General features: G+C 36.1%; 1 protein-coding gene across 1 annotated transcript in view; it reads left to right on the forward strand.

Annotated features, from left to right (window-relative positions):
* HTR1F (5-hydroxytryptamine receptor 1F) overlaps nucleotides 1–24,533 on the forward strand; it is a gene marked incomplete at its 3' end in the record, with an annotated part of 121,016 nt that extends 96,483 nt beyond the window's left edge. Inside the window, exon 2 of the mRNA XM_081075422.1 lies at nucleotides 23,390–24,533. Within this exon, the coding sequence (XP_080931548.1) occupies nucleotides 23,433–24,533 (1,101 nt within the window). The 5' untranslated portion in view covers nucleotides 23,390–23,432. The remainder of the gene's footprint in view (nucleotides 1–23,389) is intronic.
* Nucleotides 24,534–24,745: the final 212 nt, after the last annotated feature.

The raw sequence follows: 24,745 nt of genomic DNA on the forward strand, positions 1-24,745 counted from the left end.
CTGTGAGTGGTTACTGATCTGCAATTTGAAAAACATCCTAAATGAATCACAAAAAGAAGAGGTCATTGTAAATTACCAGAAAATAGTAGCTATCCAGGTGATTAATAAAGAATCATTGTTGAGTAGATTAGAGTTGTATTGGAGTGGTAATTCTCAAAACTAAAGGAGTAGACTAGATAGTTTTAATGGTGGCAGAAGCCAAAAGAAACTGCCTTTAAGTGGGTTCTTCTGAGTAGAGAAAGAACAAGGGTTTGAAGCCTAAAAATCATGTATCAAATCCCAGTTGAGCCAACTTAACTATGTGAAACAATAAACAAACCACTAAATTTCTCTGAGCCTGTTTCTTTGTGTATAAAAGCATATAAAATTTTTGTTGTTAGGATATTATGAAAATCATATAAACAAGCTACATAAAGGGTCGTGCATGGTTTCTAGTACTGTAGAAGGTGCTCAGCAAAGGTTATTTTCAGTTTTCTTTTTCTCCAATCGCTTTGCCTTCCCTGTTTCCTATTCCCCATTACTTGTTGAGTTCATTCCACTAAATTAACCCACCACTGATCAGAGTGAGTCAGCTGAAATCTGTCCTTATTGATGCAGCCTGACTGAGATAGTGGTAGACTGGTTTCTGATGACTACTCTAGTCTTTACCTGTGATCTGGAAATCAGATGAAAATAAGTTGGAACCTTCTTCAGAATTCCCAAACAGTGTTTTCAGAACTCTATAGTGTCACAAAATGTACTTGGTGTGCCACACACGCAAAAAGGTCTATAGTCAAACAAATTATGGAAAAGTAGTGTACTGTGGTCCCCTTTTCCGGATGCCCAGTGAAAGTAGCATACTGAAGATTCAAAGAAGTTCTGCAGTAGAGATGGGCATTTAGCCCAGAATAAATAGCCCACTGAAGTAGGAATAATTTCCTGTGAATCCCCAAATGATGTAAATGATATTGGATCTGCGGACAGTTTCTGGGTGTGGGCCGGGATTGCGTCTCGTGAAGCCGAAGAATGGACAAACGGACCAGGGAGAGGCAAAGAGTTGTAAAGGAAGACAGTTTATTAGACGCAGGAGAAGAGGTTGCAGCTCCTGAGCAGGAGGGTGTCCCGAATGGGGGTGCCCGGTGACCCAGACAAAAGCTCTTTTATACCTTACCTGCCTGCTTGGGGAAGGGGGCTGGAGCCTTCTAATGGAATTCATCTATCAGGTTTGTCTTGTTTGCCCACCGTGAAGGGCTTAACAAAATAACCCTTTCCTATCTATCAGAGCTGCTCTTTTGTCTGGCCAAAAGGGATTTGAGATTATTTCTTAAAGTCAAGGCATGTTCTCATGTCACTGTCCTGGAGTGAAGGAGACATTCCAGGACCTGGAGTTTCAGGATATGGCTGCTTTCTTGTTCATTCCACCAGGGACCCCCCTGTCTACCTAGCAATCGTACAAACTAACCTGTCTCACCACTTTCATTTGACCACCACTCCCCACAGAGGCACTCATGAACAGCTTTAGTGGTCCATGTCCAAGGAATACAGCTTGAGAAACACTGCTGAATTATAGTATTGATGACAAGTCAAAAGCCAGAAAACTAATTTTAATTTGCCCCTCCTTATCATTGGATGAGAGCTCATCCCCAGTCAACTCTGATCAGGAGAGAAAGCCTAAAAGCTGTGTGTGTGGGGGGGGGGGGGGAATTGTTAAAGCAAATTCTGAGATGAAATGTTAAACTGGCAACTTAGAGTTGAGATGAAAGTGTCATCAGGATTGTGGCCACTTGTGCTGTTGATTTATTTTTTATAACTTTAATGTGTTATGTGTAAACATAGTATCTATTATCTCACCCAGCAAGACAATTTCACTGTATAGAAAAATTATATAACAGAATTTATATAACTGTTTTCTCATTTTGTAATCTAAAATATGGCAAATAAAAGAGATAATATAAAAGAGAGGAGATAGGATCTAAAAAGGAATGCAATGTTTACACAAATCCTACCAAAAATGGTAAAATGTGTTAGGATTTCCAGATAAAATACAGGACACCACATTAAATTTGAATTTCAGAAAAATGACAAATGTTTTTCATCATAGTATTATAGACATACTAAAAAATTATTCATTGTTTATCTGAAATTCAAATTTAACTGGGCATTCTATTTTTTTTATTTACTAAATCTGGCAACCTAAATGTGCTAAACATCTAACCTGCATCAAAATAACAGAATACAAGTAATGAAAATAGGTAATTTTTAAGTTTTTAGATATTGACATGTCCCATAAAGAGAAAAAGGCAATTCAATTTCTTGCAAATAGATGATAAAAATTAGGATCCGTCTAGGAATTCAGAATTGCTGCTTTGGCAACTAAGAACAGCAATATTTAAGAGGAAAAGTGGAAAACTAATAAGCAAATCTTAATTACATTTTGCAAAAAAACTGCTTTGGGAAATGGAGATTGATAGTGTGAGAAATAGCTACAAAGGCTATTTTAAACTGCAATTTAAAGAAAAAAAAACATACACCTATAAACAGCTTTTACTTAAATACCAGTAAATATATATTTCCTTCAGCACAAAACTAAAGATAAGCAGAAAGAAATTCAGATGCAAAAAGAAAACACGAAGTTCATTGTATTTAAGTCAACATATGAGAACTGCACTGTCAGAGTTGTTTCTAAAAATTAAAAAGGAAGCTAAGTGTATATCTGTTATGAATTGATTTATTACATAATAGTTTTTTTTCCTTTACACCTAAATTATCAAGACATGAAGTAAGCAGACATTCTTTTGAAAACTAAGTAATGTCAATTTCATTGATTGGCATTTTATTTCACCATTTATACTCATCAGTTTTATATTAACAGAATTTCTATAATAGCTATCCAATGGTGTGAAAAAAACAAACGCAGAATACAAGTGACAATTTGCTTTGACAATTTCCTTGTTCAGAAAGATCATTTAAAGATAATTGAAATTAAATTGTTTCCACATAGCTCTTAAGCAAATGCAGACCACCCACACCCCAGCCTCCTCCCAAATACTCTCTTTTCAGTCCTACAATTTAACCTAATGATCCCTATGTACAATAAATATCTCTTTAATAACACCAAAAATTGTTCTGTTTTTGTAAATTTCTTCATAAAGAAACAGATCAATAGATTAAATAATTGCGTGTGATTTCATCTATTTCAGTAGTTCAAAGCTGATTAAAATACAGATTTTATGGTAATGATATTTTACTAAATTTTTCAATAAATAGAAAATCAGCAGTCTCAAGGTTAACTTTTCTAACCAAACAATGTACCAAATGTAAATTATTGGACTTTTTATTCATCAAAACATCCTTGTTTTCTTGCCTTGCTTTTCAGAATTGAATATTTAGTGAAAAGCCAAATTTACCCTTAGAACATTTTAATTCGATTCAAACATTTGGAACATGTGTATAAAACTAACATATAGTGGTTTCTCAATAAAGACTGCTTTGGGACAATAATCAGAAACAGTTGTACTATTTCTGAAAAAGTATTGCATTGTGCGGGGAAGGGGGAGAAACTCCTCCCACAACTATCTCTAAAAATTCTCTTTAAAATATATAACAATATTAGGCAGGATGGAGGTACTGTTGTCTCCCTAATTGCCTAAACGTGAAGAATTTAAGAAACCCAGAGTTGCCCTCACTAAATCTTATTTATCCTTAAAGTGATGCCCAAAGAGAAAAAAATCAATAAGCCATTTGCTGTGTGTTATGTACACTTCACAGTTACACTAAACTATTGACTTTCCCCTGCAAGTTTGCAAACCCCAGATTCTGTGCTTTTTGAATTGTTGTCACCTCAAAGTGTTACCTGTAACATTGGGTTTTGTAGTTCAGAACGAAGAATTTTATGACTCCTCAAACTCCATGGATTTGAAAGGATTCTAGAAAATAACCTGTGCTTAGACTCCAGGGACAGAGATTTTAACTTTCTCTAAGTTCATGGTAAATGTTATCCGAAACTATCTAACAATAAGTTACTTTATCTTTCAGACTGAGTTGTAAACCCTTTGAAAGCAAGGTCTATAATTGTTCTCAGTTTTCACAGCCCCAGAGCATCAGATTTGGTACTTGGTAGAGGCTCGTTAAAAGGGGAGAGATTAATACTCAGGAATCAAATGCATCTTTCTTCTGTTATCACCATGACCTTTCTTTAGTTTAGGACAGTTTTCTGGGTTTTCCTTTCCCTCCTTGCAGCAGGATCCAGGAACTCAAACCAGTTTTTTTTTTGTGTGTGTGTTTTTTTTCCCAACACCCACACAAACTCCTTAAGTTTCCTTTTCCCTGAAATTGATTGCACAGAACATAATTATCACAGTTCTCTACTTATTTTCTTCTCCTACTTAAAGATTTAGATGAACTCTTCTCAAAGAAGCAAGATGGGGGAAGAAAGGACAGCCAAAAAGGCTAGCACTGTAAAAAGCAGTTTATTAGAGCAATTTCCTCTGGGACTGCCTTGATATAGTCCTACAAATACAAAGTGACCTAGAGAGAAAGACTTAACCACATTTCAAAGAGATTGGGGCAACATCTATACCAGCTGCAAAAAATATCATAGACATAAGGTTCTCATTTGCTTTGGTTTTCTTCTTGCCTTGGAAGAATGCCAAGATATTCAACCTCTTTCAAGGATCTTCTAATTGCAAGTATTAGAATGCTATAAAACTGTCCACAAATATTAGAGTATAAAAATGCAATATAGCCTTTACCCTTACTCTGAATCCTCTCATCTTCAACTGAGAATACGTTCAGCCAAAATAACTCACTTCTAAGGCTCTGATGTCATTTATTTATCCTGACTATAACCATAGCAATAAGAATGATCAACATGGAATAATTAATAATTTAAATCTACTTAATATTTAGATTTTGTTGACTTAGTTTGGGGTAATCACCCTTCTCTGAAATTCCTTTTGCCATCCATCCCTTCCTTCTTGCCATTGATCTTGACTCCACTCTGCTGGCAATGCTTACTCTAAAACCAATTCAAACTTCTCCTCAGAATATCAATGAGACAGGGAGATACTGAGTTAATTCCCTGCTGGATGAAGCAGGCAACTGAATGGAAAGGTTTTACAGCACTGGAGCCAGGACTTCATGTTGGGTGACATGCAAACAGGGAAAGTTAGTAAAGAAAAGAATAAAGACAAATGCAGATGAAAGAGACCTCTCAAATCTGGAAGGTAAGACGATCCCCCTTTCCATTTCCCTTTACCATCTCCTGAATGGCCCAACTATATTTTATTTCCTTACCTCGTGTGATATGAAGTCACTTGTTCTATTGACTCCCTCTTCTTGAGCTGGCTTGGTTGGATTTCTTTTTTTATGAATAGTCATGCCCTTCATAAGTCCTAATTAATTCAATCAACAACATATTAATCCAATTAATTATGCAAACGTGCAGAAACTCTGAATCAGTAACATATATTTCTACGTGTATGCAAATAATATGCTCCACTATGTGGTCTTGTAAAAGATGCTACAAAAGCTCTTTAATACTTTTTTTTGCAGTATTCACTTACTTTTTCATATATATTACAAAAGTAACCTTCAGTTCAAAGCAGGTAACTAATTTCAAATTATGAAATAGAAGAATAGAAATTAAAAGATTGAACTGGACCATACAAAACCAAGGCAAAATATAGAAGAGGATTCCATTCCATTCTGGATCTTCCATAGAGACAAAAAACATACTGAAGACATGCCATGTTCTTCAAGGTAAAGTCAATAGAAATATGTCAACGATGCTAGGTTACAATTACTTCTTTAGTAGAATAACTGGCAACATACTCTATGAGTAGTAAGTCCTACAAGGCCAAACATTTTGAGGATACTAAGCAAGCACAGAGTTAACACAAATGCCAACTATTTCACCGAGGGCACACTCCTCTTAGATGGCTGTGCAATACAAAATTTAGCTGGGAGAGAACAATGAAAGGAATATCCAGGTGCCCGTGAATTGTTCTGCAAGTCAAGAACCAAAGGTTTTTGACTAAGGCTCTCCCTACCCTGGTTAAAGCCACACCAGCTGTAACTGCTACCACTCTCCTCTTTCCTGTATCTCAGAGGACCTTTTGAATTCTCTACTAAAATGTCCTGTGGGGACTTCATATTATGTCCTCCTCTTTTTGCAGTAGGACAGCAAGAAAGCTATCAGAACTGTTCCATAATCAACTTCTGAATCACTCTTTCTCCCACTTTTGTGAGCTTTTTCTATCCAAAGAACATTGATTGCTAAATATGGTATTTTATTTCTATTGCATGTTAAACTTCAACTTTGATATAAAAATAATGGTCTGTCACATGGACATCTTTTGCATTGTAATTTCTTTTCATCATTTTGTGACAATTGACATCTGACAGAAAATGGTAAATAAGTTAAATTTTAAGTTGATGAGTCAACCTAAATGACAAAAAAAAAAAATCTTTCTTGATCTAAGATTTAAAATAGACATTTGTTGATTAATTAGATTATTTTACATGCTTTTTAAAACATAAAAGATAACTCTGCTTTGATAGGGCTTAGAAAAATCTTTCAAATACATTAACTCATATACTCTTAATTATTCTGCTTGCTGAACTTACAAATGGGGTTTGCCTCCAGAATTGTTTACATGATTCACTGACTGAAAACTATTACAGTACAGATCATTAAAATATTAAGCTAAATCTATCCCAGTAGTAATAAAATTTAAATAGAAATGGGCTAAATGGCATTCATTTAACTTTTATTTTTAGTAGTCATGTTATGGTTTCTAAATCCTTTTTGAGCAAAAAGATCAATACTTCAATAATCAGGTGTGCTGGAAATAAGTGTCTATCTAAGAAATAAATAGAAGTTTTAGATACATTTCATTTCCTCAGTATTGTTATAGACATCTACCACAATAGAATACCATCACCAGACAAGTAAATTTCGTTTGAGAAAAGCTATTATACTTTAGATGTGTAAAAATATGGATATATGCAAAGTAAGCAATGACAGATGTGGGCAAAGTCTGGAAGACAAGTCTGAGTGGGCTCCAATATCAACACCAAGCCCTTCAGACAATGTGGAGACACCGGAAATGAGAGGAAAAGTTACCCTCTAAGTTACACAACCGCATCTTTCCCTGTGCTACCAGCTCTTTTCATCCTCCATTCAGCTCTACTTTAGAAGTCAAGAAACAGTTTGCATTTTCAAATCATGACTCATACCCTCTAACACCCTCCCCCACTGCCACACTGGATTAGTTCTCTGCTCCCACAGAACTTCTTACACTTTGCTCTTAAATAACACTTATCATACAACATGAAAATTTGTTTCCTTTCTTGTCATCCTCATACTCTAACTGAAAGTTTCTTAAAAGAAGGGACTAATTTTTTTTTTAAATCAAAATTGTGTTACCAGCATAGGAACCTGGCATCTAAGAAATGTACAATAAAACGTGTGTGAAGGTATTTATTGAAAGCTTCCATACTAGATATTGTTCCTGGCACTGAAATTACAGTATTGAACCCAAAAGTCTAGCTTTGCTTTCATGAATCTTACATTCTAGTGAGAGAAACAGATAATACCCAGGTAAAAACAAAAACAAAAATAAAAAAAAGTTAAGAATTTCAGATACTGATAAGAACTATGAAGAAAAAGAAGATGATATGATAGTGTCTGAAACTTGAATAAAGAGCCAGTTCTCTAGGAGAGAACATTCAAAGCAGGGGGAAGAGCAAGTCCAAAGGCCATAATTTAGGAGGGAGTTTGACTTTATCAAGTAACAGAACTAAGAAGGCCTATGTGGCTGCAAGAATAGTGAGCACATGGAGAGCTACCTTCAGAGATGGTGGGCTGTGCAACAGAAAACCATGGGCTAAGGGAGAATTTGTGTGACCAACCGGAGAAGAGCTCTGCCTTGAAATTCTCACTTACCTAATTCAATTCACCCATTTTTCAGGACACTACCTCCTCCACTTGTAATCTAAACTTACTTCCCAGTTGGTATCATTATCATTTGACTGTAGCTATTTTTCTGCTCACATCCTCACCTCCCTTGCTGCCTTGTACTTATCTCACAAAAGATACATAATCCAACAATGTTCATTTTCCACTCTTATAACAGGACTCCTAATCATTTCTAGTAAAGACCGATGCCCACAAAAGCTTTAAACAATACACAGAATTCTTTTTTCTGCCTTTGACTACCTCCCTTCCTACTCTACAGCAACTGTGGCAAATGTTCATCTTATCCTTCTTCATCCTTGCCTCCTCCCCCTCAACAGATGACACAGTCTTCTATTCAAAGAGAAAACGAGAGTCTATGACACATGAAAACTCCAAGTTCCTGCCATTTTCCATCCCATCAATACATACATGCTCACATATTTACTAGTAGCTACAAACCTATTTCCTTCACTTATCTCCTTTCTCCTACTCTCAAATAGACCATACAGACCAAGTACTTAAGAAAGTGTTTGACACAAACTAATATGCTCAATAAGTTTGGTTGGTTGGTTCATTGGTTTTAATTTTATTATTTTTTGAAAATAGGTAACAAATGTATAATGAGTTTACAATTGTAGAGTCTGTTTCCAAACCACACATTTCTATTCCTTGGACACAACCACAATTACCATTTTCTTGCGTATCTTCCCAGAGATAGTCTATATACAAATAAGCAAGGGTATTCATAAATATTCTTTATGTTACATGAATATACATACTTTCTGCATTCTGATTTTTTACTTTAAAATATGTTTTAGAAGTGTTTTCGTATCAGAATATAAAGAGTTTCCTTATTCATTATAACTATATATGATCATTTATCTATATCGATGTACATATTTACATGGAAATAGATTTATAGGATAAATCAGAAATACAAAGATCGGATCAAAGATTATTGCCATTCTGTCTCTATGGGGTTGTACCAATGTACGCCAGCGATGGGTGAGAAGACATGTTTCCCTCACGCTCTGGTTTTCATTCATTCCTTCACTCATCAAATATGTTTTGAGTGACTATTATGAGCTAAATGTTGTCCTTTGTCCGGGGATTAAAGTCTCTGCTCTTATATAGATTATATTCTAAAGAGGAAAGACATAACCAACAAATCAACAGATGAATGTTAAACTTATCATTTAACCTTATGCTTTGCCTGAGAGCTTTAGCATCATTGCTGCATAAATATACCTAATTGTCTTTGTGTTTAAAAATAAATCAAAGAGCTCACCTTAGAGTTTCCATCTATTTTTCGCCTTTTTAAAAGTTTTTATATTTTAAGATTTTTATAAGTAACCAAATCTCTTAAATGAATACTTCACCTTGACTTTCTCAATATTTCCCCCTTCCATTCATTCTTCAGGGCACTGTCTCCAGCAACCCCTGGTGATTGTAGAGATGCACAGGGTTTCAACTAACAATGGATGGATTATAAATTATATTTCCAATCTAAATCTGCCAATTCCATATTAGCTGTCTCATATGTTAATTTCACTGTTTGAAAGTATTACTTCCACCATGACCTTATCCTTTTCTGTCCCCCCACAAATCTCTTTTTGCTATGTTCCCGGTCATGTATCTAACATTGTCATCCAACTGGTTGCCCATCCAGGAACATAGCAGTCACCTTAGGCTCCTCCTTTTTCCTCAAGCTTCACCTTCTCCCAAATCAAATTAACTGTGAAATCCTGCCACACACTAAAAAGGTGTTTAAACTCTTTTCTCTTACCCCTCGTTTCATCCCTTGGCTGGAGACTCACTGTCTCTCACCTAAGCTACCTAATAATCTCCTACCATGGCCTCTAATCTTTACCTATTCTGCTTCATATTATCTAATACCACTCCATGGCCTCCAGGGCTGTGGTATTTGAAACTTCTTACTTCCTGTCAAACTAGTCATCCTCAACTGTCATAACCATTCAAATTATTCTGCTACCATACTTTTTGTGATATTGTACATTTGCATATTCTGTTTTCTTTCCCTAAAATCCTTCTCTGCAGCCTACTCCCTCCAACCATCTGTAGACCCAGTAAAAGCATTCTTGAAATCTTAGTTTAAGTTTAAACTCCAGTGTAAGTTCTTTTTTGGTTTTCTTAGGCAGAACTGCTGCAACTTCCTTAGAATAATCATGGCTTCTTATATGTTAATTATATTTTTATAATATTTTTATAATTATAACTTTTATGCATTTAATAGTGCATGTATCACATAGCCCATTTCAGATTATAAGTACTGGCTTCATTCTCTGGCTTCACATGTTGGCAAAGGCATTTCAAGAGATCCAAGCTTAAATAATCACAGCTATAAGCTCAGTGGAAAAATTAAGATTAAAATTTCCTTTTTGGAAACTCCCACAAAATTACTAGGATGCACTACCAAGCTAGTCATTGTTTACATGTGCACTACCAAACTAATCTTTTTAGTTACACTTATTGCCAGGGAGTTACAGTTTTTATTTTCAGTAAGGGTCCCAACAGGAAATAGATGGCACTCTCAAATTAGGCTAATTCAAACAGAACTTATTTAGTTACAAAGGGACTAATTACAAAGATGTGGTGTAGGTAGAAGAACCATAACCATGACTGCTAGGTACCATGGACAGGGATGGACCTAAATGTCAGACTCCCATATGACTTGGATCCAGGACAAGCCTCAGTGACAACACTGTTACCATCCCAATGTTACTTGGCATGCCAAACAGCTGTAGAGGATCAGACAGTAATTGCTCCCACCCATGCTACCAGCTCGGTCTGCTCAGCAGCCAACCAGGGAAACCAGCTGCCACGTAGAAACCACATCCAGGCCCTACTACTCACCTCTGTGGCACCAATGGTCACCATCTTTGCAGAACTTGAAGCCTCAAAGAGTAGAAACAATTTCTTAATAGCAATAATATTGTTCATCACGCTGAATCCTTCCTCAACTTCTGATGAACTAACAACAATTATATTCCAAATTCTGTCTAAGATTTTTTCATGTTCAATATTTCTATGATCAATTCTCAGTAAAATAAGAGGAGAATTTTTCAATAGTTGCTTTATTGACTTTAAATAACGAGCTTTATTTTAGAATGCATATTATTAGATATACTTCTTACTATATTTTTTATATTTTATTTGCCAACTTACATAGAAGCATTTCAATATTTTTAATATTGAATATCCAATAAATATGGCTGTTGACATCCTTACTATTATAAGAAAGAAAAGGTTTAGATGCCTGGATTTTTTTTTTAAATAACCACTATGAAACATTTATCTCATCATAGTGCAATAATTTGTATAACCCAATAATGAACTCTTTGAGAAAATGTGCTATGGCATTCATTTTTATACCCAGAGTGCCAATTACAATGCTGAAATTAAGTAAATATTTGCTGAATAGATGTATGCCCCTTTGCTCCAATTACTGATAAACTATATACTCTTTTATGACATGGGCTGTACCTTCTATCTATATACATCACATACAGAACATAACACACTGCATTGCTTAATAAATATTGATTGATTGATGCTCAAAACTTAGGCAACAAATCAAGAGGCTCAACCATTGTGTTCTCTGATATTTTGTCATTCTGTTCAGATGACAGTTTAGATTTCTTCTATGCTAAGTCATAAATAGGTAATATATAAATAATTATCATTTAACCATGTCATTTCTGAAATATCAACACACTATATTTTTTATAATATTCTCTAAAATATGTGACTTTACTCACATCAGTTTCTAATACATTTACTAAAATATTTTTAATCTAGAGATAATAATAGCCACTACTGTAATAGTAATTCAAGTAAAAGAAGGGTAGAAGTAAATGAAGTTACTGAATGAGAACTTGTTTTCTACATTATAAAAAGCTAGCCCAAAAATCTTGGAGAAGAGAATAACTATTCTGTAGCAATTTCAATCAGATGAAAAAAAAAAGTTAAGTCAATGTACATGAAGAGGAGTTCTCCTTTCTTGTCATTCAAATATAAACAGATTTCTCATATTTATCTTGGGGCTGAACCTCAAAATGTTACTATGTTATCCATACACAGTGCTTCAATTTGTATCTTAGCATTCTAGGACAATTTGCTGTGTAAAACAAAGACAAACAAGGTATATTCTATACCATTAAGTAAAGCCAACCAAATACAATAAAATAGAAAGATTTAAAATCATGGCTACTTAATACCTTATATTTATATGAAACGAGTATATATTTAGGCTAAACATCTTAGTCAAGCAGTGCCTGTCTTATCCAAGTTTAAAAGTTAAGATTTCCTTCATATTTTAGTTAATAGCCTTGGTTAACCTGCTGACTGGAACACCAGATTGCACTTAAGCAGAGCTCCAAAACATATGCCTTGTGTTCAGTGCTGAATATTCTATAATATCCTTAACTGAAGATGAAAAATCAACTACCCAATTTCATCTGTTACTAGATTTCTGCTTTATATGCCAGCTCTATCAACCCAGTGGTGCTAAATAAATGTCATTACTCACTTGTTTTATTTATGATACTCAGTTGATCAGCTACTACTTACTAAACCTTCCAGATGTAAATATGTACTTTATAAAGCTTAAGTAAAGAGAGCCAAAAGAGAGAAAGGGATTAAAAATGCAAGACAAGGAAGAGAAATGCTTCCAATTTAAAATATTGACAAAAGAAAGTAGAATAAAATAGAAGAGCATACATCATGATTAGGGAAATACCTTACATTCCATTAGTTATATTTGCATAAAATATAAGTAACAGTCTAATGCCTTTCAAATGCTGGTTAAAAAAAAAGGAGAAAAAAATAAATATATACCTTTTTTTAAAGAGAGAGATTGTTGTGTTTGAAATTGCTTAAACCTTGCTAGCTTAGCATGGTTAACTAGATATTATACAAAAAGATTAAAGTTATTAAATCAAATACCATCACCAAAATTGGATTCTTTTAACCTCACAACAGCTTTTATTGAATTTTAACACATCCTCAGCATATGATTTATTTTTCCAAATAATTTACCATGATATTTTTATTCATATTGAGATAAACTTAGCTATTGTCTCCCCATGTAAGGATATAGACTGTCCAATCTAATATTTTATTCTAGATTAATAATTTAAAAATTAAATACCTAGATTAAGATATTTATCAGATTGTTAATAACTAACTTCAGAAAGAAATTTTTATCCTGGTCAAGATGGTGAATTAGGTAAATGCTGTGCTGACCTTCTCTCAGGACCTTATCAAAATTACAACTGAACTATAAAATAATCATCATTGAGAATCACCTAAAATTTTGCTGAACTCAAGCCCTAAAACTAAGGACATACAGAAGAAGCCACCTGGAGACTGGTAGGAGGGTAGAGATGCAGAACAGGATGGTTTCACACCTATTACATGTAAGCATTAAAAATTGGAAGGGATATCCAGCTTCAGAGGTACCCCTGGAGGAGAGAGAGGTCCCAGCACCACCCCAGCCCAGGGTTCTAGTGCTGGGGAGAGAAGTCCACATAATTTCTGGCTGTGAAAACCAGAGGAGGTTATGATTGAGTTAGACGAGGGCGGCTGGAGTCCCAAGCGCTCTTCTTAAAGGGATCGCGCATGGACGTAATCACTGGCTCTGAGTTCCAGTACTGGGGCTGCACCTGGAAAGGCAGCTTTCCAGGACCTACAGGGAGGAACTGAGTTGTCTTGCATTAGGACGGGGGCTGAAAAACAGCTTTCTCCTGGATGGAGGAGCTGGCAGTGGTCATTGTCTCTTTGTTGAGCTCTTCCTCTCCCCAGCATGCAGACGCAGATGGCTGCCATATCTGACTTTCCACCATTCATTAGCCATGCTCTGGTCATTCAAGACCCTGCCCCGTCCAGCTTTTGGGCATACCCAAGCTGCTTTCAGTGGCTTTTCTGTACAAATCATCTGCCTTGGCTCATGCTGCAGACTTTCCTAGGGTCTCTCAAAGGTTCATGGAACCCAGACAAACAACATCCTGCTTGAGCATGTCCCGTACCTCGAGTTGAGCATCCCTAAGCCTGGTACTAGAGCCAGGTGGTCTTGGTTTGATGCTTGGCCTCTCAAAGCACTTTCCAAGCATGGCATGGGAGGCAGCCATCTGTGGATTTCTTCATGGCTCCTGCTGGGTGGCCCTGGGTGGAGCACGAGCCGCAGCTGAATTTGACCTGCAGCAGGGCCCCTCCCTGGTGGCCCTGGGTCTGGCGCCCCGAGCAGCCAGCTTTGAAACAGACTGGAGCTTCACCTAGCCACTTCCAAGAATGATATACTCAAGGGGCAGACGAGGCAGGCAACAAGGGCCCTGCTGAGGCAGATCCTGCTCTGTACGGTCAGCCCCTGCACCACAACTTTTCCACTGTAGTCAAGGCCAGTCCTCATAACCAGTGAGCCTGAGAGTCAATTCCTCCCACTGATGTGCAAATAGCAACCAAGGCTCAACTACGAGAGGAGGGTACACACAACAACAAAAGGGACACACTTGGAGTGTGTGGCTCAAGTGGCCAGGAAGGTCGCACCACTGAGCCCCACAGCACACCTACTACGTAAAGCCACTCTACTACCATGTTTCCCTGAAAATAAGACCTAACTGGAAAATAAGCCCTAGCATGATTTTTCAGGATGACATCTCCTGACCATAAGCCCTAATGCATCTTTTGGAGCAAAAATTAATATAAAACCCAGTCTTATTTTTGGGGAAACACAGTAAGACTGGCAGATATAACAGCCCTACCTAATACATAAAAACAGACACGGGGAGGCAGCCAAAATGTGGAGACAAAGAAACATGTCCCAAATAAAAGAACAGAAGAAAATTCCAGAAAAAGAACTAAACAAAATAGAGACAAGTAATCTACCAGATATAGAGTTCCAAACACTGGTTATAAGGATGCTCAATGATCAGGGAGAACTTCAACAAAGAGATAGGAAACATAAAAATGGAGATAGAAAACAATTAAGAACCAGTCAGAAACAAAGAATACAATAACAGAAATGAAGAATATATTACAGGGAATCAACAGCAGATTAGATGAAGCAGAGGATAGAATCAGTGATTTAGCAGATAAGGTAGCAGAAAACACCCAATCAGAACAGCCAAAAGAAAAAAGAACCCAAAAAATTGAGGAGAGTTTAAGGGCCTCTGGGACAACCTCAAGCGTACCAACATTGGCATTATAGAGGTAACAGAAGGAGAAGAGAGAGTGCCAGGAATTGAAAACCTATTTGAAGAGATAATGACAGAAAACTTCCCTAACCTGTTGAAGGAAATTGACATACAAGACCATGAAGTGCAGAGTCCCAAACAAGATGGACTGAAGCAGGCCAACACCAAGACACATCATAATTAAAATGCCAAAGGTTAAAGACAAAGAGAGAATCTTAAAAACAGCAGATAATGAAGTTGAGTCTTTGAGAGTTGAAATGACTTTCCTGAGCTCACACTAGTCAGTGGGGAAAACAGGCTTCAATTGAAGTTCTGTTTAACTCTAGCACTTGAGAGTTGCACACAGTGCTTGACAGTCTCTTAATAAAACTGAAATCTCAGGAATGAACAGCAGTGCTTACTGCCTTCACAACCCCGCTCCTCCTATATCCCCCATCCCTCCTCTGCCCACACACACTCAGCTTCCTCGCTCTTCAGGTTTCAGCCAGTCAAACAAAGGAAATAGTATAGCATACTGAGTTGTGCTTGTATATTGGCTTCCTTTTCCATAACAGGTGCTTCTATAGCGAGTTTCACTGTGTTCGTTGAATATAGTGAAATTTTACCTAAGATTTTTATTGTTGTGATTTAATTATTCTCCATTTGTAGCAGGCTACTACACAGGCGTCTCTTGAAAACAATAACCAGAATTAAGCAAAATGTGAATACGTAAATTTCATTAAAATGCTCTCTTGTTTCTAAATATTTTTATGATTTGGTTAAAGGTAGTTAATGCTTTAATGGTGGAAGCTGCTTCCATTAATGGTTTTAATAAAAATTTTGCTTAATGTTTTTAAGATTTGGTTATAGCTGCTTTGTTATTAATTTCCAATAACCACTTAGCAGTGTTATCTCCTTGTTTCAGTCTACGACTGATGAGAGTAACAGAGTCAGGCAAACTATTCCTGGAATAAAGGGATTTAATGAAGATATTAGAGTTGACATTAATGTTGTCAAAGCTAGGAGGGAAAGGTCAGGAAAGTCAAAATTTAATTCAATTCAGTTGCTAAAGTTAAAGAAGTAGACACTGAAGCACTTCAGCCTAAAGCCTCAAAGTAGGAGGTTCTCAAAGGCTTACTTGGAAACTATTTTATTTCTCAAAAATACTTGAGAAATTTTCCAACTATTTTCAAGAGCATGCAGAAGTTCCTGTCCATGTCTGTGCAGGAGACTGGCTGCAATCACATTCAGAATTATAAGCTCTCCTCTTCTGCCTCCCAAACCTTGTGGGAATCCCTCTCATCAAAACCAGACTTTTTAGAGAATGGGATTCTGAGAAATGTAGTTGCCTACATCTCCTTTATATTGCAGGAGGGACAGGGAGCTCAGAATGAGGCCAAAGCAACAACAAACAATCCAGCAAGTCCACCCTTGTCAATTTAGCAGCAATACACATGACATTGGCTTTGGGACCAGGTGGCATGGAGAGATTGAACAAATAGTGAGGAGACTATTAGTGAACAAACCTTTAGTGCTGGGTGGAAAGACGGTGATGAAACTACTTTGGAGACTAGAAAGAGGACAACCCATGTTTTGTAGTAGCAAAATAATTTGTAAGAGTGTCATCTCTAGTAACTTAAAAGATAAAAATCTGTTTGATGAACTGGTGGATCTGGCCAAGAGGATTTCCAGGGAGAATGTTTAAAGTTTCAACTCACAGTTTTTTACCTGTGTATAATAAGGCATGGAAAGGGAAGAATTAAAGTTTGCAAGCAAAATTTAGAAAAACTGTATAAAAGCCAGGGCTTGCTAGATAGGAAAATAAAGTTATTTCTCATCACTGATCTATCCAGATAGCCAAAGATTCTCAATGTAAACATGGCCTTAGGGCAAAGAACAACTCAGTTTTACATGACTGTAAAACTGTTTATTAAGACTTCAAAAGGTTTAACAGTGGGCCTAGTAGAGCCTCTGAGCTAGATAAAAGGGCTTCTAAGAATCTTAGGGGTGCGACCCATAGCCCTAATGTTCTATACAAAGTAGAGAGAAATCTGTCTTGAAAAATTATAAATGTGGCATTCTAGGGCATGTGGTAACTTCCAATCACATTCACAGGAAAACATAACGTTTTTAAGAGAATTGCACTAATTTGGATCAAAGGGAAAAGAGATAGTTCAATATGAAATGATTGTCTACAGGCAGAGAGCAGGCTGAGAATTCTGCTTAGCTATAAATACAGAGTGTTTCTCATAGAAAAGACAGGACCTCTCTGAGAGCAGAGTCAAGAGCCCAGAGAGAGGATTCAAGAGCCACAGAGTACAGTGGATTAGGCAACCAAATTAGGTTGGAAATGGGCCTGTGAAGGGGCGTCTCTATCCTCAGAGTAGAGCACGCTAACATTGTTTGGGTGCATTTCAGATTAGTGGCCACTATGTGACTCCTTTCCCTCATCTTTTTGAAAGGAGAGGTCTACTGCAAGTATCCTGTCCCACACTCATCATTATATATTGGGGACTGAGGAGCAGATAACTCGTCTTTGTAGTTCACAAGTCTCTGAATCGAGAGGCACTGCAGCCTCAAGGAGACTCATCTGCTTCTTGATCTCATGCAAAACACAAGATTATGGACTTGGACACTGGGGCCATACTGGATTAGTTTTGGTCAACCAGGAGAGAGGGTGAATATATTTTGAGTAGGAGAGAAATGGGAATTATTGGAGCCAGTGGACAAACCAATGGAATGATAATCTATAGGGTAAGAATGAGACGAGGTCAAAATCTGGGAATCAGAGGTACGTCACCTGAATTGGATCTGGGCGGAGCTGCAACAAGATGTGAAGGGAAAGACTGAGTTTCCAAAGCCAACAGGGCAGGTGAGTTGACAAGTCTGAGCAGGTTATATCAAAAACCAGAATTCAAGACACTTAGAGTCCAATCTAGCAGGCAGTGATAAAGAAACCGGAAAAGAAAACTTATACATATACATGGCAACTTACACATATGCATGGAAAATGTATGCAATGATCTATGGACTTCAGAAATGCTGTAAAGCTTTTGTGAAAACCCACATTGCCCTCTGTAAGCAAGTCTTCACTGGTCTGAAGGAGTTAGAGCAATTCTTAACATTTTCATACGCTAGCCCTGGAATCACTCCTTAAATTTGAAACTGCAGTCCCAGGCCCTGAACATAAGTGCAATCTCTCCGTTTTTCATCCTTGCTCGTTACCTGAGCCTACATTACACATGCTATCTAACTTCATCAAGACCTCAAATTACAAAACCCTGGCCTGTTTCCTCATTGAATTGCCCTCTCTGGTCTGCTCTTTTCTGAAACTAACGTTGATCCAGCATTGCCATCAATACTGTCCCTTGGCCTTGGACCCCAGTCTGCAACCCAATTACTGATCCAATCCTGAATCAATTCAATTATCTTTTTCTCTAGAACATAATTTCTAATTTTGGAGCACTGCTGGAGGATAACAAAAACCTAGACCAGTTTTATGCCAATGGCTTTCTAAAGGTTCTAATTTCAGCGACATCCTCAGGAATGCTCTGTAATCTTTTTGCTTATGCCTGCTCCCTAGAGCAGTGGCACCACTCTCTTCAAGCCGTGTCATTCTACCTGCACACCTCACTCCGCCAAAGCACAGAGCTTATCCTTTCACTTGCCTTCTTAAATATTTTGAAGACTTCTGATTGCCTATAAAATAAAATCCAGCATCTATATCATAGCATGTCAGATCCTTCATTGTCTTCCTAGCTAATTTTCATCCCTCACCTCCAACCTTGGTGTTAAAGTGTCTTTGCAATATTCACATCAGACTATTTACTTCACATGTCTGATTGCATCCTGCCTTTTCATAACTCTGCTGCTGCTCATACTTTTCCCTCTACCTGGAAAGGCTTTCACTGTTTCACCATGGTACAATTAATTCTCCCTCGCCACCAGTATTTCTAGGACCCTTTATATATACCTATAATGCCCTTATTGCATTGTATGATTGTATTATAAGTATGGGTTTGTTTAGCTGTTTCATAAACATACTAGTTTCTTAAAGACTAGAACAATGTGTTATTTTGCTGTTTTGCTTTGTTTGAGGGTAGGTTTGTTTGCCGGTTTGTTTGTTTTGGTATCTCTTACACCTAGGAGAAAAATCAGCACATAAATTAGCATTCAATAAATAATTCTTAAAGAAATAAATGGGAGCAAAGAAATATAAGATCAGAGGGAAGTCTCAGAATTGGAAAGGCAGTAAAATAAAATTTGAAAAACACTGTGAACACATCCCTACTATTACAATTTATCCATGTAGACCTGCTCACTATCTTAAACATTCCCAGAAAGAAATAAGCAGTGTATTCTAGTGGATATTTACCCCCACTTGAACATACTTCTTATTCTGTAATATAATCTTTATTTTACAGAAAAAGTGGTTACTTTATAGACCTTAATACTAGAAGAGAGTTATTAAGTAAAGTAACAAATTTCTCACAGAGAGTGAAACAGTGATTAAGGGAATGGCTTTGTTCCACCCATCAGTTATTATGTTGTTATTGTAGAAAAGGTCATTAAATCTGCACACCTCAGTTTTCTTATCTATGAAATGGGAGATAGTAACTGTACCTACCTCATGGATTAGCACTGATGATTAAATGAGTTGGCGTATGTAAAGCAGTTAGCATAGTCCCTGGAGAAGTAAACACTCAGAAAAGATAAATATTATTATTATAATTGGAGCAGCCAACTTGTAGGTTCTCTTAAGGTGTTCATAGAATTGAATTTTACTTTTTGCCTTTTTGCAATGTTGTTATAAAACTGTGTGTAGGACCCCTCACCCCAGGTAATTTATGATATAAAGCAAATTAAACTATGCCCTTATGAGCTTATAGTTTAACCTGAATAGGAACAATATAATTGGACATCAAGATAAACATCTGAATATAAATCAACATTAGATTGTTTTTTAAAAACTGTGTATAAACAGAAAAGTAAAATGCATCATGTAGCTAGATCAATAAATTTGCAAATATTCATGCTGAGTAAATCCTGGATAGTTTTTCTCTCTTAGTTATTATCAAGAAGGTTACATATAATTGATGGGACTACAGCTCTACTTAAAGAGTAATCCTGACTATTACCCAGTAAAGACATTCCAAATACAGAATGCAACCTATATTCTAAGAGTAGGAGGCTATGTGTGACATAGCTTATGTCCAGTAACCCAGAAGTTGTCCCTACCACCATGAGGACTCTCAGTGAGAACTTTCGATATAAAGGAATATGAAAGAATCTGACTAAAGGTTATGTTTGGATTAATGATGGTAGCTGATTTATTGAAATTCTAATTGTAAGTGGCAAAGAAAATAAGACAAAAGGACAAAGAAACTCAATTGTGATTGGCTGGCTGTATTTGTTTTCCTATTTTCTTTGTTTTCTATAAACACAACTATCAAAAGATTAATTAGATTTCTAAATTTAATAATGGGAATATTTCTTGTAATAGAATTTATATGACACATTTTGATTTTGTTTCCTTAGTAGTATCATTTTATTGAGTTTAATTTAAATGCTACACTGTGATGCTTAAAGAAATCAATGGAATTATCAAATAATTCACCTTCTAATTTTAAGCTGGTCCATTTTCCTACAGAATTACTTTTTTACTATGGAAATACACATAACTATTTCCAACAAGTTTCTCTTGTTTAATATTCTATTCAAAATGTAATTTAACGTTTATTGCTTGAAGAGGCTCTTGTGCCAAGACTGTTTATCAGGCAAATTAAAATGGAAAGTTATTTTTGCTTATAACATGGAAAATGTCAGCACTTTTAAATCAATTCTCATGACACTAATTAAACACTATTGCAAAGGAATTAACCAATTAAAATATTTAGACGTTTGTTGAATATATAGTGCAAATTATATGATGTGAGAATGGGGGGATAATTGGAAGAAAGGTAGAAATTAATCCACCACGTTTCTGACATGTTTAAATGGCTTTGGAGTAAGCATCTCACCTTTGACTATTAACCCTCCCCCAAAGCACAAAGATGTTTCCAGGGAAAATAACTAAAGACAGTGAGGTCCACGATATTGAAAGCACGTATCCAGGAATGTCATGACAATCCTGTTGGTATTGATGAGCACACCATTATGTCTCAGGCTCCATGATGCAATATTGATATAGGAAATATGGTCTCCTGGCATAACTCTCATAACAGGCTGAAAAGAGTGGGTGTTAAGAGGCCTTAACACCTCTTAACCTCTCCTGGTCCAAGAGTTGTACTACAGCAGCAATGAAAGTAGGGAAACATCAGAACAAAAGCTAGAGTAAGATCATTTATTTGAGCAACTCCAAGAAATAAGTTAGGAATGTGAGAAAGAGAGATGCGAGAAAGTTATACAGCAGAAATATCAGAGCGTCTCTCAACAGAGAGGAACTAGTAGACGCTCTAGCAGTGAAAGGATCAGACAAACAGCTGAGGAACAACCATGTTGATTACACCCCCAGAAACCTGACTTCCTGGACCAACAGCATCAGCATCACTCGGGATCTTGTTAGAAATGTGTATCTGAGGGCCCTGCCCCAGATTTACTGAATCTGGAACTCCAGAGGGTGAGACCTAGTAATCTGGGTTTTACCAAGCCCTCCTGGTGATTCTGAGGCAAAGTAAATTCCAGCACCACTGGTTTAGAATTGTTAACGAGATTTTAGCCTCCTTTCTTTACCTGGAGTTGTCTTACTGGCCCTTAACAAATAGGTAAGTGTTAATATAAATAATGTAGGTATACAATTCCTTTTTAATTACACATAGGAGAAATACTAATTTTCTGTGTAGCAAATATTCAAATTTCTTCTGCCACTTAATTTGCTTAGGAGCAATACATCAGCCCCTGACTTCAATGAATATGAGAAAATGAAGAAATTTAGTATTAGTATCCCAAATACAAGTAGAATGTAAACATGCTGTGCTCTGTTTTATAATACACACAAACACACACACACACACACACACACACACACACACACACACACTTCATAGGAAACACGTGAAATAAAAATATGAAGTATTTTAAATTATTGTTCTATTAGTTCCAACAAATGAAACATAACCATTTAAAGTAAAAAATTATTTAAGAAATGTGGAGGTACAATAATAGTTATAACTAGTAATAAAGTTTCAGGTTTCCATTCTCTTTCTGTCTCTTCCTGAGATATAGGGAACTGCAAAAGAATTATTAAAGAAACAGAGAAAGGTTGATGCAAATAAATAAATAAATAAAACTATCTTATAAAACTATCTTATATTATCTTATAAACAATTTGATTATACTCTGATTGGTTTTATTTGACTTGTAATTAAGTAATAGTATGGACTGAATCAAAAATTTTAAGTCATGTTTGGAAGGTCTTCTTTCAAAAGTATAGTTACATGGTCATTACAATGGTGACTTGTAAAGAAGAAGAATTTCCATTTCAGGGTGTATGCCATTATGAGCGCTCCCCCATGGCAAATTCACCTTGTTAAGTGGGTTATTTTGTCGTATGTGTTATTGCAATAATGGGCAGGGTTGTCCAGTTACTTGACTCCAACTAATTCTATTTCATTTTAAACCAAATTAACTACTTATATTCACAAAGACTACTAAACACTCTGATAGATTCCTAATTTCATAAACTAATCATGGAATGCTAGAGACACACTAAAAACATTTTATTTTTTATTTTCCTTTTTATAACCTTTATATCCTGACATAAAATGCATTCAAATTTCCTCTACTCTCCACAAACCTAATGATAATGTTCTCAATGTAACTTTGAATTAAGAACAAAATTGTTCATGATATTTAATACTGCCTTTAAAATATTTTCTTGCATTATATAATGCACAAATAAATATCAATAGCATGTGCTTTTAAACTTTTTCTGCTGCAGACACAGAAAAACATAGGATTAATACAGTTTTTTAACGCAATTCTATAATGTAGAGATTTTACTGAGTAATAGTTTACTCATCAAAATGATTTTATTTGAGCTGTATTTTAAGAAATGTTTTGAAAGTTATTATTTGTTACTGTTCTCATTGGTTTCTTAAATTAAGTGAAAAGAAAAAGAAAATGAAATCTAAACTCATTTTTTTAATCCATCGAGTATTCTGGGGAAACATAGACATGTATATTTCTTTTAAATTATTCTGTAAGAAAGAGAAAAATCTTTGAAGCATTCTCTGAACTGTTTTTTCCTTCTTTATTATAGGTATTCATCTTTCAACTATATTAATGTTTTAAAACAAATAAAAATGGATTTCTTAAACTCATCTGATCAAAATTGGACCTCCGAAGAAGTGTTAAACAGAATGCCATCCAAAATTCTGGTGTCCCTCACTCTTTCCGGGCTGGCGCTGATGACAACGACCATCAACTCCCTTGTGATTGCTGCAATTATTGTGACCCGAAAGCTGCACCATCCAGCCAACTATTTAATTTGCTCCCTTGCAGTCACAGATTTTCTTGTAGCTGTCTTAGTGATGCCTTTCAGCATTGTGTATATTGTGAGAGAGAAGTGGATTATGGGGCAGGCGGTCTGTGACGTTTGGCTAAGCGTTGACATCACATGCTGCACATGCTCCATCTTGCATCTCGCTGTTATCGCCTTGGATAGGTATCGGGCCATCACAGATGCTGTAGAGTATGCGAGGAAAAGGACTCCCAAGCATGCCGGCATCATGATTACAGTCGTTTGGATTATATCCATTCTGATCTCTATGCCTCCTCTATTTTGGAGGCACCAAGGAATTAGCCGAGACGATGAGTGCATCATCAAACACGACCACATTGTTTCTACTATTTACTCAACATTTGGAGCTTTCTACATCCCATTGACATTGATTTTGATCCTCTACTATAAAATATACAAAGCAGCAAAGACATTGTACCACAAGAGACAAGCAAGTAGGATTGCCAAGGAGGAGCTGAATGGCCAAGTCCTTTTAGAGAGTGGTGAGAAAAGCACTAGACTGCTCTCCACGCCCTACACGCTAGAAAAGTCTTTATCTGATCCATCAACAGACTTTGATAAAATTCACAGCACAGTGAAAAGTCCCAGGTCTGAATTCAAGCATGAAAAATCATGGAGAAGGCAAAAGATCTCAGGCACAAGAGAACGCAAAGCAGCCACTACCCTGGGATTAATCTTGGGTGCATTTGTAATATGTTGGCTTCCTTTTTTTGTCAAAGAATTGGTTGTTAATATCTGTGCAAAGTGTGAAATTTCTGAAGAAATGTCAAATTTTTTGACATGGCTTGGATATCTCAATTCCCTTATAAATCCACTGATTTATACAATCTTTAATGAAGATTTCAAGAAAGCATTCCAAAAACTTGTGCGATGTCAACGTTAGTTTAAAGAAGGTTCATTATTAAAATATTGGGATTGTTTTGAGGTGAAGTAACTAAATGAATGCTAAATAATTAAACATTTAAACTTTTAAAAGGAAATAAATTGAAAGTGCTAAAATAACAAAAATATAATTTATATTTTAATAGAAACATGAATATAAAATTTATTGATTTAAAGACATTTGTTTTGACTATCATTCTAAAGTACTCGATA

This window comes from Rhinolophus hipposideros (genome assembly GCF_964194185.1).
Source record: "Rhinolophus hipposideros genome assembly, chromosome: 2".
Taxonomy (NCBI): Eukaryota; Metazoa; Chordata; class Mammalia; order Chiroptera; family Rhinolophidae; genus Rhinolophus; species Rhinolophus hipposideros.